The 12463-nt window shown below is 33.8% G+C and overlaps 1 protein-coding gene across 1 annotated transcript in view; it reads right to left on the bottom strand.

Annotated features, from left to right (window-relative positions):
• SEC63 (SEC63 homolog, protein translocation regulator) overlaps positions 1-12463 on the bottom strand; it is a 64967-nt gene that overhangs the window by 21884 nt on the left and 30620 nt on the right. Inside the window, exons 6-14 of the mRNA XM_018053100.1 lie at positions 11987-12045; positions 10335-10385; positions 9158-9266; positions 6898-6992; positions 6667-6799; positions 4841-4933; positions 3922-4076; positions 1887-2034; positions 526-608 (exon numbers count right to left, since the gene is read on the bottom strand). Coding sequence (XP_017908589.1) covers positions 526-608; positions 1887-2034; positions 3922-4076; positions 4841-4933; positions 6667-6799; positions 6898-6992; positions 9158-9266; positions 10335-10385; positions 11987-12045 — 926 coding nt within the window. The remainder of the gene's footprint in view (positions 1-525; positions 609-1886; positions 2035-3921; positions 4077-4840; positions 4934-6666; positions 6800-6897; positions 6993-9157; positions 9267-10334; positions 10386-11986; positions 12046-12463) is intronic.

Here is a 12463-nt window from a genome sequence, read left to right as displayed (position 1 = left end):
CTTCAAAACTGATGATCTCAGAGTGGTAGAATTTTAGGTGATTTTAATTTCTTCCTATGCTTTTCTGCATTGCCTAAATTTGTTTCCCTCACAGCATAAATTTTTTACGTATTTACTAAAAGAGCTATTTTACTATATTTTTTAAAATAAAAAATAAAAGGGAGTAAATTCTCTCAAGAACTGATTAAAAAGGAGTAGGTAATGAAATTCTCAACAATAATTAATATCTGTATAACATTTTATAGTTTAAGAAAGATACCCAGATTACATTATAATACCTTATAGGGAATTAACAAATCATCACCTGAAGAATTCATCTATCTTCCAACTTTGTGTGTGTGAAAACAAATGAGAAAATCTAAAATTAAAATTTCAAAATGGCTAACAAGAATCTGCAAAATTAGATTTGCAAAACTAAATAATTTTGACTTTGGACATGTATAACTTAAAATGAGAAAATGAACATAAATATCTTAAACTCTCAGATATATAAACTCTCAAAGAATAAAAATACAGACTACTTACTGCCATTGTTTGCCTTGTCAATTTAACCAAAACTGTAACTAAGGATCCTACTGTGATGTTGTTGCTATCTTCATCATCCAATACTGTAAGACATAAAAATAAACAAATAAAAATCAAGCTCTACATCAAGGCAAACAGCAAAACTTAACTTATTCAAATCAATCTGAGACTTTAGTATTTCAAACGTATAGAATTTTAAGGCTACTAAATAAAAAATAATTTACTATCTACTCTATATAAATTTCTCCAGAAGATGTCTTCAACAATGTACTCATTTAATCCTTAAAATAGCTCTATGAAGCATTATTATTATTTGTTTAAAGAGACTGAGGTTAAGGAATACAGTAAAACGCCCAAGGCCACAAAATGGCTATGCTGGCACTGCCAAGTTTCAAGTCCAGACCTTTTAAAATATAGTATATTGTGAGGATTACCATAGCTTTCTCTCACAGTGATATAAAAGAGGGTTCTGTCACTCTATTAAATTGTACAAACTTTATACTCACAAGATTTTACCTGTATAATCAAATGCCTGCAAACTAGTATTCTAAGCAATGTTAAAAATACTTATTTTTTAAAGCAAGAACTTCAAAATAGTTTATATGAAAAAAGCACCTTAAAGATGTTTTCTGCAATGTTTTTTCATTGTTTACTTTTAAAAAACACATTTGCTACACACATCCCCAAAAATCTTAATAATATAATGAACTTAACTACAAGCCCTTTAAAAATAGGAATGATTCCTAACACATCCTTGCATTCTCGGTCCCACAAGAATTTTCTAACAACAGCAACTTAGTAAATGCCGAAGCTCAGAATAATGTCACAATGAAGGAATGGAGCAGAATAATCTCTAATTCTGTCACCATTCTAAAATATTATATTCAGTTGTAAAATGGTACTCATAGGACAATTATATGGTAGAAAAATAATCTCTCTTTTTCCACTCCAAGCAGACATAAAGACAAAAGTCAAGAAAAACACATGAAATGTGGCACAGAGCGTGGTGATTTTCAAAGCTTAAGATGTATAAGTAAGTTAGGTTTTTAAAAAAATTAATTTTAGAACTAAGCAGCTATTTTATACTAACAATAGACATATTTCAAATATCTTCCATTACATTTGGAAATCTCTTCCATTCTTTGAAAAGTTAAGATGTTCCTTAAAGTTGATCTGTAGAACAAAAGCATTCTCAAACCAAAACTACTAACTCTATGACATCTTCCATCACAGCAAATCTGACAGGTAAACTACAATTCTACGAAGTCTAATTAAAAGTTATGAAGTGTTTTGAGAACCTTGAGCCAAATAAACCAGAGCCAGTCCATCAACAGGGAAACAACAGGAAACCTCTCACTTACCCTGTGACTTTATGTCCATAGTCACATATGGGAAACTTCCAAGGACAGCCATAACCTCTTCATATTTTTCGTCTTCAAGGAAATGCAACAGATTGTGACGATCTGATTCTTTTAAACTCACCAAATCCTGGATAGTTTTAATTTTGAACTAAATTTTAAAGGAGACAGGAAATAAATCCTAAACCCATGAAACTCTTCATAAAAAGAAAATTACTAATATGTTTACTAAAACAAAATCCAAAAGCTTTTAGAAAAATGTTAAAATTATATACATTTCAAAGCAGAAAACACAACTTTAGTGCATTTCACAGCCTTTTTCTCCAAGGAAATTTAAATTTAAGAATTTTTTATTACAAAGTTAACACACAGTTATTTTCTAAATTAGAAAAAACTAAAGTTGGAGGAAAAAAATAGTAACATTCATATAGACTCTTGACCCCAAGCAGGAACCACTGTCATTTAATTTGTTCAGTTTGCAGACCTCTATTTTTAATTTTAATGATAAAAACTTTTTAAGAATACGAATTTATTTCCAAGTATATAGCTGTATGTACTCTTTAGGTCTTACTATTCTTTTAGTTTTTTTTATTTTAAAGAAATTAAGACACTTGCTCCTTGCAAGAAAAGCTATGACCAACTTAGCATATTAAAAAGCAGAGACATTACTTCGCCAACGAAGGTCCGTCTAGTCAAAGCTGTGGTTTTTCCATAGTCATGTATGATATGAAAGTTGGACCATAAAGAAAGCTGAGTGCCAAAGAATTGATGCTTTTGAACTGTGGTGTTGGAAAAGACTCTTGAGAGACCCCTGAACTGCAAGGAGATCAAACCAGTCAATCCTAAAGGAAATCAGTCCTGACTATTTGGAAGGACTGATACTGAAGCTGAATCTCCAATACTTTGGCTACCTGATGCAAAGACTTGACTCACTGGAAAAGACCCTGATGCTGGGAAAGATTGAAGGCACGAGAAGGCGACGACAGAGGATGAGATGATTGGATGGCATAACCAACTCGATGGACATGAGTTTGAGCAAGCTCCAGGAGTTGGTGATGGACAGGGAAGCCTGGCGTGCTGCAGTCCATGGGGTCGCAAAGAGTCGGGCAGGACAGAGTGACTGAACTGAACTGATGCATTATTCTCATTCTTATTATTTTCTAAATACAGCTGTTACTGCAGTAATACCAATCCTGGTTAAATGAATACCAAGGAGAAGGTTTTTTAATTTCTGAGTATTCGCTGCCAGTTATTAATTTTTACTGTCACAGATAGGGATTAGATCATGAGTCATGTGAAATGCCTGCTTTTGAATGATGAAGTTTTCAATTATGACTTTAAATGTGATTAAATTTAAAAGAGCAACACACTTACTTGAGAGAAGAGTGCTCTGATACAAATTTCTAATATACATTTATTAGTTCTACCTTACTACTATCAAGTCCAACGTCTATCTTCTGTCCTCTAATATATACAAAGTGATGTTTAAAATTATAATTTCATTCCATTTTTTCCCTATATTTCCTCGAGTTTTTAATTTATACACATTTTTTTGCTATGCCTTAAAATTTGTTCTCGTAATCTATATACAGACTATAATTTCTAAATAAGAATTATCTTTATATGATCTACTTATTGAATATAGTGATTGAATGCTTATATTGAATGCTTAATTTTTTTGCATACCCAATAAACTAATGCTCAAGCTTTAAGCCATTAATGAAATAAATGAAAAGTATACAGTGCATTTTTACACAGTACATGTATTTTTGGCAACATAAAGAACAAAGTGTTAACTGCTAAAATTTTGACCCCCTCCCAAAGTAGTAAGATCATTTCAGTAGTATTAATAAAATGTTATAAAATAGCTACCTATTCAAGAAAGTGTTAACAGAATCACTTAAGGCATAGTTTTAGAACGCTTAAAACATTTTAAATCTAAGATGTTCATATAACCACTTATAGAAAAATTTTCATTCATGTTACTTTTAAGTGACATGATAAACTGCTTAAGACTAATATTAAAGTGGCAAATTACCTTTTTATGATTAGAAACTCTTCTAAGATTGTCTTCTTCGATGTGAGGGAGCTGCAGAAGGGGAGACTTAAACTGCTGAAGGCCTTGCACAGCCATCTGGGAAAGCTTCATGCAGTTTTCAAGGGATGCCAAAGTTGGAGCACGAAACTCCCTTTCTTAGAAAGAACAGGAGGAAAAGCAAAAACAGGGCTGGACTATTTATATGTTCAGAGTACACAATTCATAACAAACACATATCCATGTGAACATCCTTAACATCTCAAATTTTATGATCACAGTGTTGACTTTCCTTTAAAAGTTACTGGATAGGACACACAAAATATACAAACTTGGTCAAATGTACATTAACCAGCAACAACCATCGATTTTAACAGAAAAATTCTTTGCACCACTTCCAAAACCAGTAAATCGTAAGACATTTTTGGTATTAAGAACATACTGATGTCATGCCACAAAATGACATCATCCATAACAACAAAACACAGCCACTCCCTCCTTTTTTAAGGGTCACTTTCCATTACAGACCATTAACTCCCTTGTTCTTTTTTCCCTTCGTGCAAACAACACTATATGTCGGATGAATCATCATTACAGCACTTAAAGAATTATTTCAAACTCATTGTTAACCTAATTCTAAAAATATTCAGAGGAAGAAAAGGATATTTTAAATCTTTGCAAACAATAAAAAAAACAATAAAACAATGAAAAAACTGAATTAAAAAACATAAGTTGTGGTACTTTACATGATAGAAAATATAGGAAAAATAAGAAAAACCATAAGCAAAACTGGGAAAAGCTGTAAGTTTTCTGTCTGAAAACTTACAGACAGAAATATATTAGGTTCCCACAAATCTTAAAAGTATAATCTGTACTATATGCTTGCGAGAAAAAGTACAACATAATTATGCTTCCTCCTCACCTTCACGGCTCCTGGCCATTATTATTAGTTGGCAGATTACATTAACCATTTCTTGAAGTAGGGCAGGGCATTTTTTCAGCATAAATTGCTGATCTGCAAAACAATAAAACACCTGAAACAAATCATTCTTCTTTTATACTAAAACATTTTTATTACATGTAGTCCAAGACAAAAGCTAAATTTAAGTTGTCCAACAAATTTTTCATATGACCTCAGAATTTTATAGGCTGAACACAACTGTTTCTCCTCGGCAGCACCATGTCAAAATATCAATCAGAAAACCCTAGCTCAGATTAGATGTTTTAAAGGCAAACTTTTAATATTATGGTTTTTAGCTTAATAAATTACTCCCTACCTTTTTTTCTGGTAACAGTCTTAAACTTAATCATAACCTAATTGAAGAACTTCAAAAATTTTCTTCTTGTGCATCTAAGTTTCTATAATTATGGATGAGTCCAAAGACTTAAGACTGAGAATGAATGTCAACTAAATGAAGAGAGAGGATAGGAGGAGGGGAGAGAGATTCTTTCACTTATACTGCAACAATAGTTAACCATGAGATCATTCAGTGGGGTTGATAAGCTAAAATAAATTTGTTTCTTGTTCCTTACATAATTGGTAAAAATGGAGATGGCTTCATATCTGTACAGAACATCAGGGACAGAATTACTAGTTACTTTGCAACTTCAATAAACAATGCCTAAATAGTGTACCTTAATTCCATCATACGTAGCCTATGGCACTATCATTAATCACTGAGCATCAACTGACCTTGTTTTCAAAGGCATTTGATTGCATTATTGGCTTAAAGCAGAGGGAGGGTGGGTTGATTCATTCAGAAAGAAAATTTATTCAGTAAAGATAATAACTTTCTTTTAAAACTTTCAATTGAAATAATGCAAGTGAAAAGAGACGACACTCAAATTCACAACATTCCTGGAGACACCACAGTCCTAATCTACTGCTTTTTTTAAAGTAGAATAGATGGCTTCAAGTACTGATGAAGCTTTAAGTAAAGATTAAACAGACATGAGTATGGGGAGAAGGGAGTGGCAACCCACTCCAGTACTCTTGCCTGGAAAATCCCACGGATGGAGGAGCCTGGTAGGCTGCAGTCCATGGGGTTGCAGAGTCGGACACGACTGAGGGACTTCATTTTTCCTTTTCATTTTCATGCATTGGAGAAGGAAATGGCAACCCACTCCAGTGTTCTTGCCTGGAGAATCCCAGGGACGGGGGAGCCTGGTGGGCTGCCGTCTGTGGGGTCGCATAGAGTCGGACACGACTGAAGCGACGCAGCAGCAGCAGCTGGAGTATGATGATGCTACTAGCAGTGCTGACTGAGATATCTGTTGTGAAATCCATTTTTTCTCCCCGCAAAAAGCTTCAAAATTCTTTTTTTTAAAAAAGTTATCAGGATGACCCAGAGAGATGATATGGGGAGGGTGGTGGGAGGGGGGTTCAGGATTGGGAACTCATGTACACCCGTGGTGGATTCATGTCAATGCATGGCAAAACCAATAGAAAAAAAAAAGTCATCAGGAATTACTGAATAATCTGCAATTAACTAGACATTTTTCATAGAGTATTCTCTTACCTTGAAATGTAACATTTTAACATTTGCCAAATCATTTGACTTACTAAGACCTTCAAAGTATTTGTGAAAGTAATTATGTATGTAGCATATAGATTTGTTTTTGAAAGGTCTTTGAGTAATTATCTGACTGAGCAAAAAAGAACAGTGACAAAAACACTGCACCATGAGGCATAATTAAATCTACTGCTTTTGTACCACTACAACCCTACAGACAGTAGAATCAAAATACCTTCTTCAAGGGTCTCAGGAATTTTCATTCTAGCAAGATGAGACAGTAAAAGAACTCTGGCCTTCAGGCTATAAGGGCAGGTAAGTGGAGGCTCATTCTTCTTTAAATTAATGCTGCCAATTTCTCTGATGAGCTAAGGAAAATAAAATAATTATTAAAAAGTATAGACTTAATAAAGCATAAACTTTAATATTTAAATGTTTATCGAAGAATTTGGGAGACAGGCCTAACCTGAGGTATTAAAATATTATCTGTTGGTCTGCTTGTGGCATCTTTATTATACTGAGGATCAAATTCAGAGGCTCCAGCCAAAACCATGATAAGACCTAAAAAAACAAAAGAAATACGAAGAAAAATAAATTTACTGACCCTTAATCACCTTCCCCAAACGATACCAGATTAATCCTAGAGGGAGGCAGTTTTCTAATCACACACAATGCTAAAATCAATATTAACAGGTATAAATTTCTCTCGCAACAAAAGAAACATCTCATTTTTAAAAAGTGTTTGTAATATTACCTGTCACAAGTAAACAGAAATACATGTCAAATTATGGGCCCAGAAGCAACTAGGTGCGTTAAAATCACTACAAATAGCATTGGTTTCTAGATGTAATCATGTGTTCCACATAAAATTTCTTTTTTTAAACAGAAATTTTATTGGAGGATAGCTGCTTTACAATGCTGTGTTAGTTTCTATCTACTGCTTAGCCGAGTGAATTAGCTACACGTACACATATACTCCCTCTTTTCTGGATTTCCTTCCCATTTAGGCCACCACAGAACACAGAGTAGGGTGCCCTGAGCTACACAGCAGCAGCAAGGAATCTATGTGGCACTGCTAACTGCTTCATGAAAAAAGGGGGTTAGAAATGGGTTCAGGTTTCTTCACGTCATGACTCCCCAATGCCATGAGTAATCTAAAATATACTGTAATTTACAAAAATTTTTATTATGGAATCATGGAGGGCTTTGTGGGAATAGTGTTCCTTGAAATACACATGATTTGAGGTCACATATATTAGTGTTACTTTCCTTATTCTATACAAGCTCTTTAATGACTGGCACTAGAGTTATCAATCTTCACCTTATGCCAGAAAATGCATGCAATGTTCTCACAAAAATCAGGACAGTGAGTTAAGTGCATAAACCCTGAAGCTTTCAAGTTCTAGCTGAATGACCTAAGACAATATTCTTCACTTCTCTATGGGCCTCAATTTCTTCATATGTGCCTGATACACATATGCACAGTAATGCGTGTGAGCTATTACTATTATTACCATCAAATGTTTGAATGAAAACAACGGTTCCTTAGACAGCTATACAAATGGTGCCAGTCCTAAAACCAATGATAACTAACCAAACAAAATTAAATAAAGCTAAACAAAGCTTTTCTGATAGAATTGTGTAAGCTAAGTACCACCCTCAGAAATGAAACAGAAATCAAGATCACTGGTCCAAAAAAACATATTAAAACTGGTTACAAACATGAAATATTTTCATAAGGAAGAATGTTTATATATTAAGATTTCAACCCAGCACAAAGAAGAGTGTACATGTGCACAAGGGAGGGTAACATTCACTCATTCCTCAGAAATAAAAGACCTGCTCACTCTTCAGAAATATAAAATCAACTCACACAGTCATATAATCCTGGGATTATATGATAAATCTCTTTCTCATTACCAAGAGAGTTAAAAAAATTGGCAAACACAAAATATGACAAAGTCCACTCAGGTTTTGGAACAAAAATGCATCCACCCATGAAGCACAATTTTAAACTTATGTCCTTTTTTTTAAAATGTGTAAGATTTCAACAGAGCAGTGTTTCTGAAAGGTAATATTAAGTATTCCAGGGATAAAATTTACAATGTTAGCTTTATGGGATCAAAGAAAGTACTTAGGATGTTACTTTTTATGTCATAATAAATTCTGAAATAAGCCTCTGGGAATGAAATATTTTGGCAAATTTCTTTAAACACTCCTAAGACCTCTACTTATTTTACACCATTAGCATGGTATAATGTACTGGCTTGGGAACCACACTGCTTGAGTTCTATCCTAGCTGTCACTTACTATGTATCCTTGAGCTCAGTTTCTTCATCTATAAAATGTGCTTAAAAATAGCACTTATTTATGGGAGCATACAAAGATTAAATGAGTTAATATATGATAGTGCCTCACGATACTTGGCAACAATAAATACTCAAAAAATGTTAGCTGGAATTATTACAAAATTAATCCATAAGGAGCTTTACCATAAAAATCTCTGAAGGGAAAATATATACATATACATATAGCTGAGTGAATAACAGAACTACAGATCAAGAAATATGACAAAGGGTATTAGCATCTTCCTCCAGCTTTAGCTATAATGAACTGAATATCCCTGAAACTATAAAATGGAAATTTCTCCAATTGAATACATATACCAATTTCACATAAATGACTCAGAAAATAATTTACTATCACAGTTACTTAAATTTACTTACGTTTCATATCCATATTTCGAGTTTTATAAACAAAGTAGGTATAAATCTGTGTTGTGCGTATTAGAATCTGGTCTCCGCTATAGCGTATTGAGCGATACCACCAAGAGCCCTAACACACAAAATTAAACAAGGAAAAATACATGAAAACCACCATAAATGTTAACTTTGATGCAGAATGTTTATGGTCAAATTTTCTAAATGTTCATAAACCAATAAAAATACCTGCTCTTTAGAACAAATACCTTTACTATATATTTCAAATGATTTATCTGGCAAGTATTTATGCTGCATGATACCTAAATACCAGCCTAACTCATTATATATATAAGATTAAAAGATTTAAGTTTCAACTAGAAATTGTTTACAGACAAAACAGGAATAAAACAACCCACTGCTATAAGCAACAAGTTGGTTTCTGACACATGGCATGTCTTCAATAAATGTTTGAAAAATAAGTGTAAGAGCAATTTTATAGCTGATATACTACTTTCATTCACATTATTCCATACAATTGGATTCTAACACAACAATCCTATGAAGAAAGCAAGACAGGTTAATCGTAAGCCTCACTACAGGATTCATGGGAACCCTAAGGTCAGTAAGAACACCACCAGTCATGAAGGTAATAAACAATAAAATCATAAACATTATGGTATCTCTATATTTGGGGTCACAAAGAGTCAGACATGACTGAGTGACTGAACTGATGCAGACTTTTTTAAAAATGAGGTTGTTCCACATGTTGTATTCCTGTATGAAGCAAAAAAGTCACAGGACAATATATATAGTAAGACCACATTTTAAAAAACATGTGTATACATTTAATGCTTAGAAAAAGATCTGAAAAGGAAATCAACAAACTTAGCAATTATCTCCAACAGAGAGATGGAATTGGGGGAGGTGGTGACAGAAGACTTTCACCTTAAATTCTAAATATATCTGTATTATCTCATTTGTGTATAACTTTTGAATTGTGAGGAGACACATTTTAACATACTAAAGTGATGTCACCTTTAGAAGACCTTAAAGGCTAGTTGAATACAAAATTCTTAAAACTCAAGGATTAATGGATTATGGATTATATTCTAACACAAATTACGATCTTATAAGGAGACCCCAAACCATGCCACCCACTCTCTTCCCTAAAAAAATGTTAATAAAAAGAGCTGGAACTTACCACAACAACTGGAAGGATAACCATGAATGCCAAGCCATATACAAGTAAAACCTTGAATTGAAAAGGAGGAGAAAAAAGACCATTCATTCCTTCATGAGGTAAATTACAACATCCATGAACACTTATTTTGAGGCTTACATGGAGGCACTATTAAAAGCACATCTTATGTATTTCATTTAATCCTAACTTTCAAACTCTACGAGGAAGGTACCATTATTATTTTCTTTTTTGCAGATAGGGAATCTGCAGCATATACAGTCATCCTTCGGTATCTGAGGGGAACTGGTTTCAAAACCCCCAAGGATACCAAAATTCAGGGATGCTCAAGTCCTTTATATAAATTGGTGGTAACAGAGTATCCAGGGATGTGAAACATGCTGACAGGGAGAGCCAACTTCAGCTGACCTTGAGTAATGTGGGGGCTGGGGGACCAACCTCCTTGCAGTCGAAAATCCACATGTAACTTTAGAGCTGGCTTTCCATATTGTGGCTTTGCATTCATGGATTCAACCATGGATTGTGGAGTACTATAGTCCATATTTATTGGGGAAAAAAATCATATATAAGTGGACCTACACAGTTCTGGTGGCTCAGTGGTAAAGAATCCGCCTGCAATGCAGGAGACCTGGGTTCGATCCCTGGGTTGGAAAGATCCCCTAGAGAAGGGAAAGGCTACCCACTCCAGTATTCTGGCCTGGAGAATTCCATGGACTGTGTAGTCCATGGGGTCGCAAAGAGTCAGATACGACTGAGTAACTTTCACTTTCACTTTACACAGTTCAAGCCCCTGTTGTTCAAGGGTCATCCACATCTTAGCAAGTAGTTAGTGCCTCAGAAATAAATGGTAGAACCTGGTTTCTTTGCCTCAATATCAAACAGAACATATAATGCTGTTTGCAAGTAATTTCCATTGGTATGATTTTTGTCCTACTACTCAATTCCAAATCTGGTAGCTAACAATCTTTCTCTTCTCTAGTATCCTCTCAACATGCTTATATACAACAACTATATACCCTAGAAGAAAACATGTAAATAAATAGCCATAAAATGACACTAAATAGCCATTTTCAAAACAAATGACAAACTGTAAGGATTGTAACAAATGTTACAAATGACAGACTGGTTTTTATTGCTTTAAAGACAGCTCCCAGATAATTATTTTCAAGAAAGGAGAAGTAGGGAATTCCTAAACAACAGGTTAAGATAATTTCTGACGTTTTAAGACTTGCAGCCTCTCATTGCTGATTCAAGTCTGATCATCCTGCTGCCCCTTAAAGTACCATATAGAATACATACCATTATGTTAGGACACATTAAAATTAATTTAGCTTGGATAAATGCGGAATACAGGGTAATTTAGAGTACTACTTAGGGATAAATGTAAACACCATAAGAAACAGTAGTTCCCTAAACCAAGGGTAGGACCCAATCTGAAACTACCTCCAAAAGAAATCACCATTTGAAGGTTCTAAAACTACACTAGAGTACACTCCCCCAAACCGCAATGTAATAGTAAGAACCAATTCTTTTCTCCATTACATAAAAAGCTTCCATAATACACAGTTAAATTAGAAACAGTATACTGGAATTTTCTTTGTAATGTTATCTTTATATTACCAAGAAATGTCTAACACATTATCAAGTGTACTCACCAATATTGAATTTTTCTGGTCAACGATCCAAGCTGGGAGGGCAATTCCAAAGCTTGTGGCTAAAACAGGAAGAGTATCTTGAAGAGTCTGCACTTTCAGTTTCATTTATTTATATCCCTAAATTCTACCTCCCCTGTTACTTCCCAAAAACTTTAAGATTATCTTACTATGTGTGTCTCATACACAAAAGTTGATGTGATATGGTTTATACTGGAAACTTCAAATTTTTCCAAAAGAAAAAAAATAAATCTAAGTACATGAATTCCTTCTTCTCAGAACACTTAAATCCATTTACATGTCCTGAGTTTATGTAAACACTATGAATATATGAGAAAATGTTTAGTCAGTAAAGAAAAAAAAAGATTTTTCATCCTATTTTTATCAACCACTAACTGGAAATGATAAATAATGACAGTGACTACTCTTTTCACCAAATCAAAGATCTTTCCAACTAATCTCTAGAAAAATTAAGTAAAG

Source organism: Capra hircus, chromosome 9 (genome assembly GCF_001704415.2).
Source record: "Capra hircus breed San Clemente chromosome 9, ASM170441v1, whole genome shotgun sequence".
Taxonomy (NCBI): Eukaryota; Metazoa; Chordata; class Mammalia; order Artiodactyla; family Bovidae; genus Capra; species Capra hircus.
Note: the sequence above shows the minus strand (reverse complement) of the source record. Positions and strands in the feature narration are given on the sequence as shown.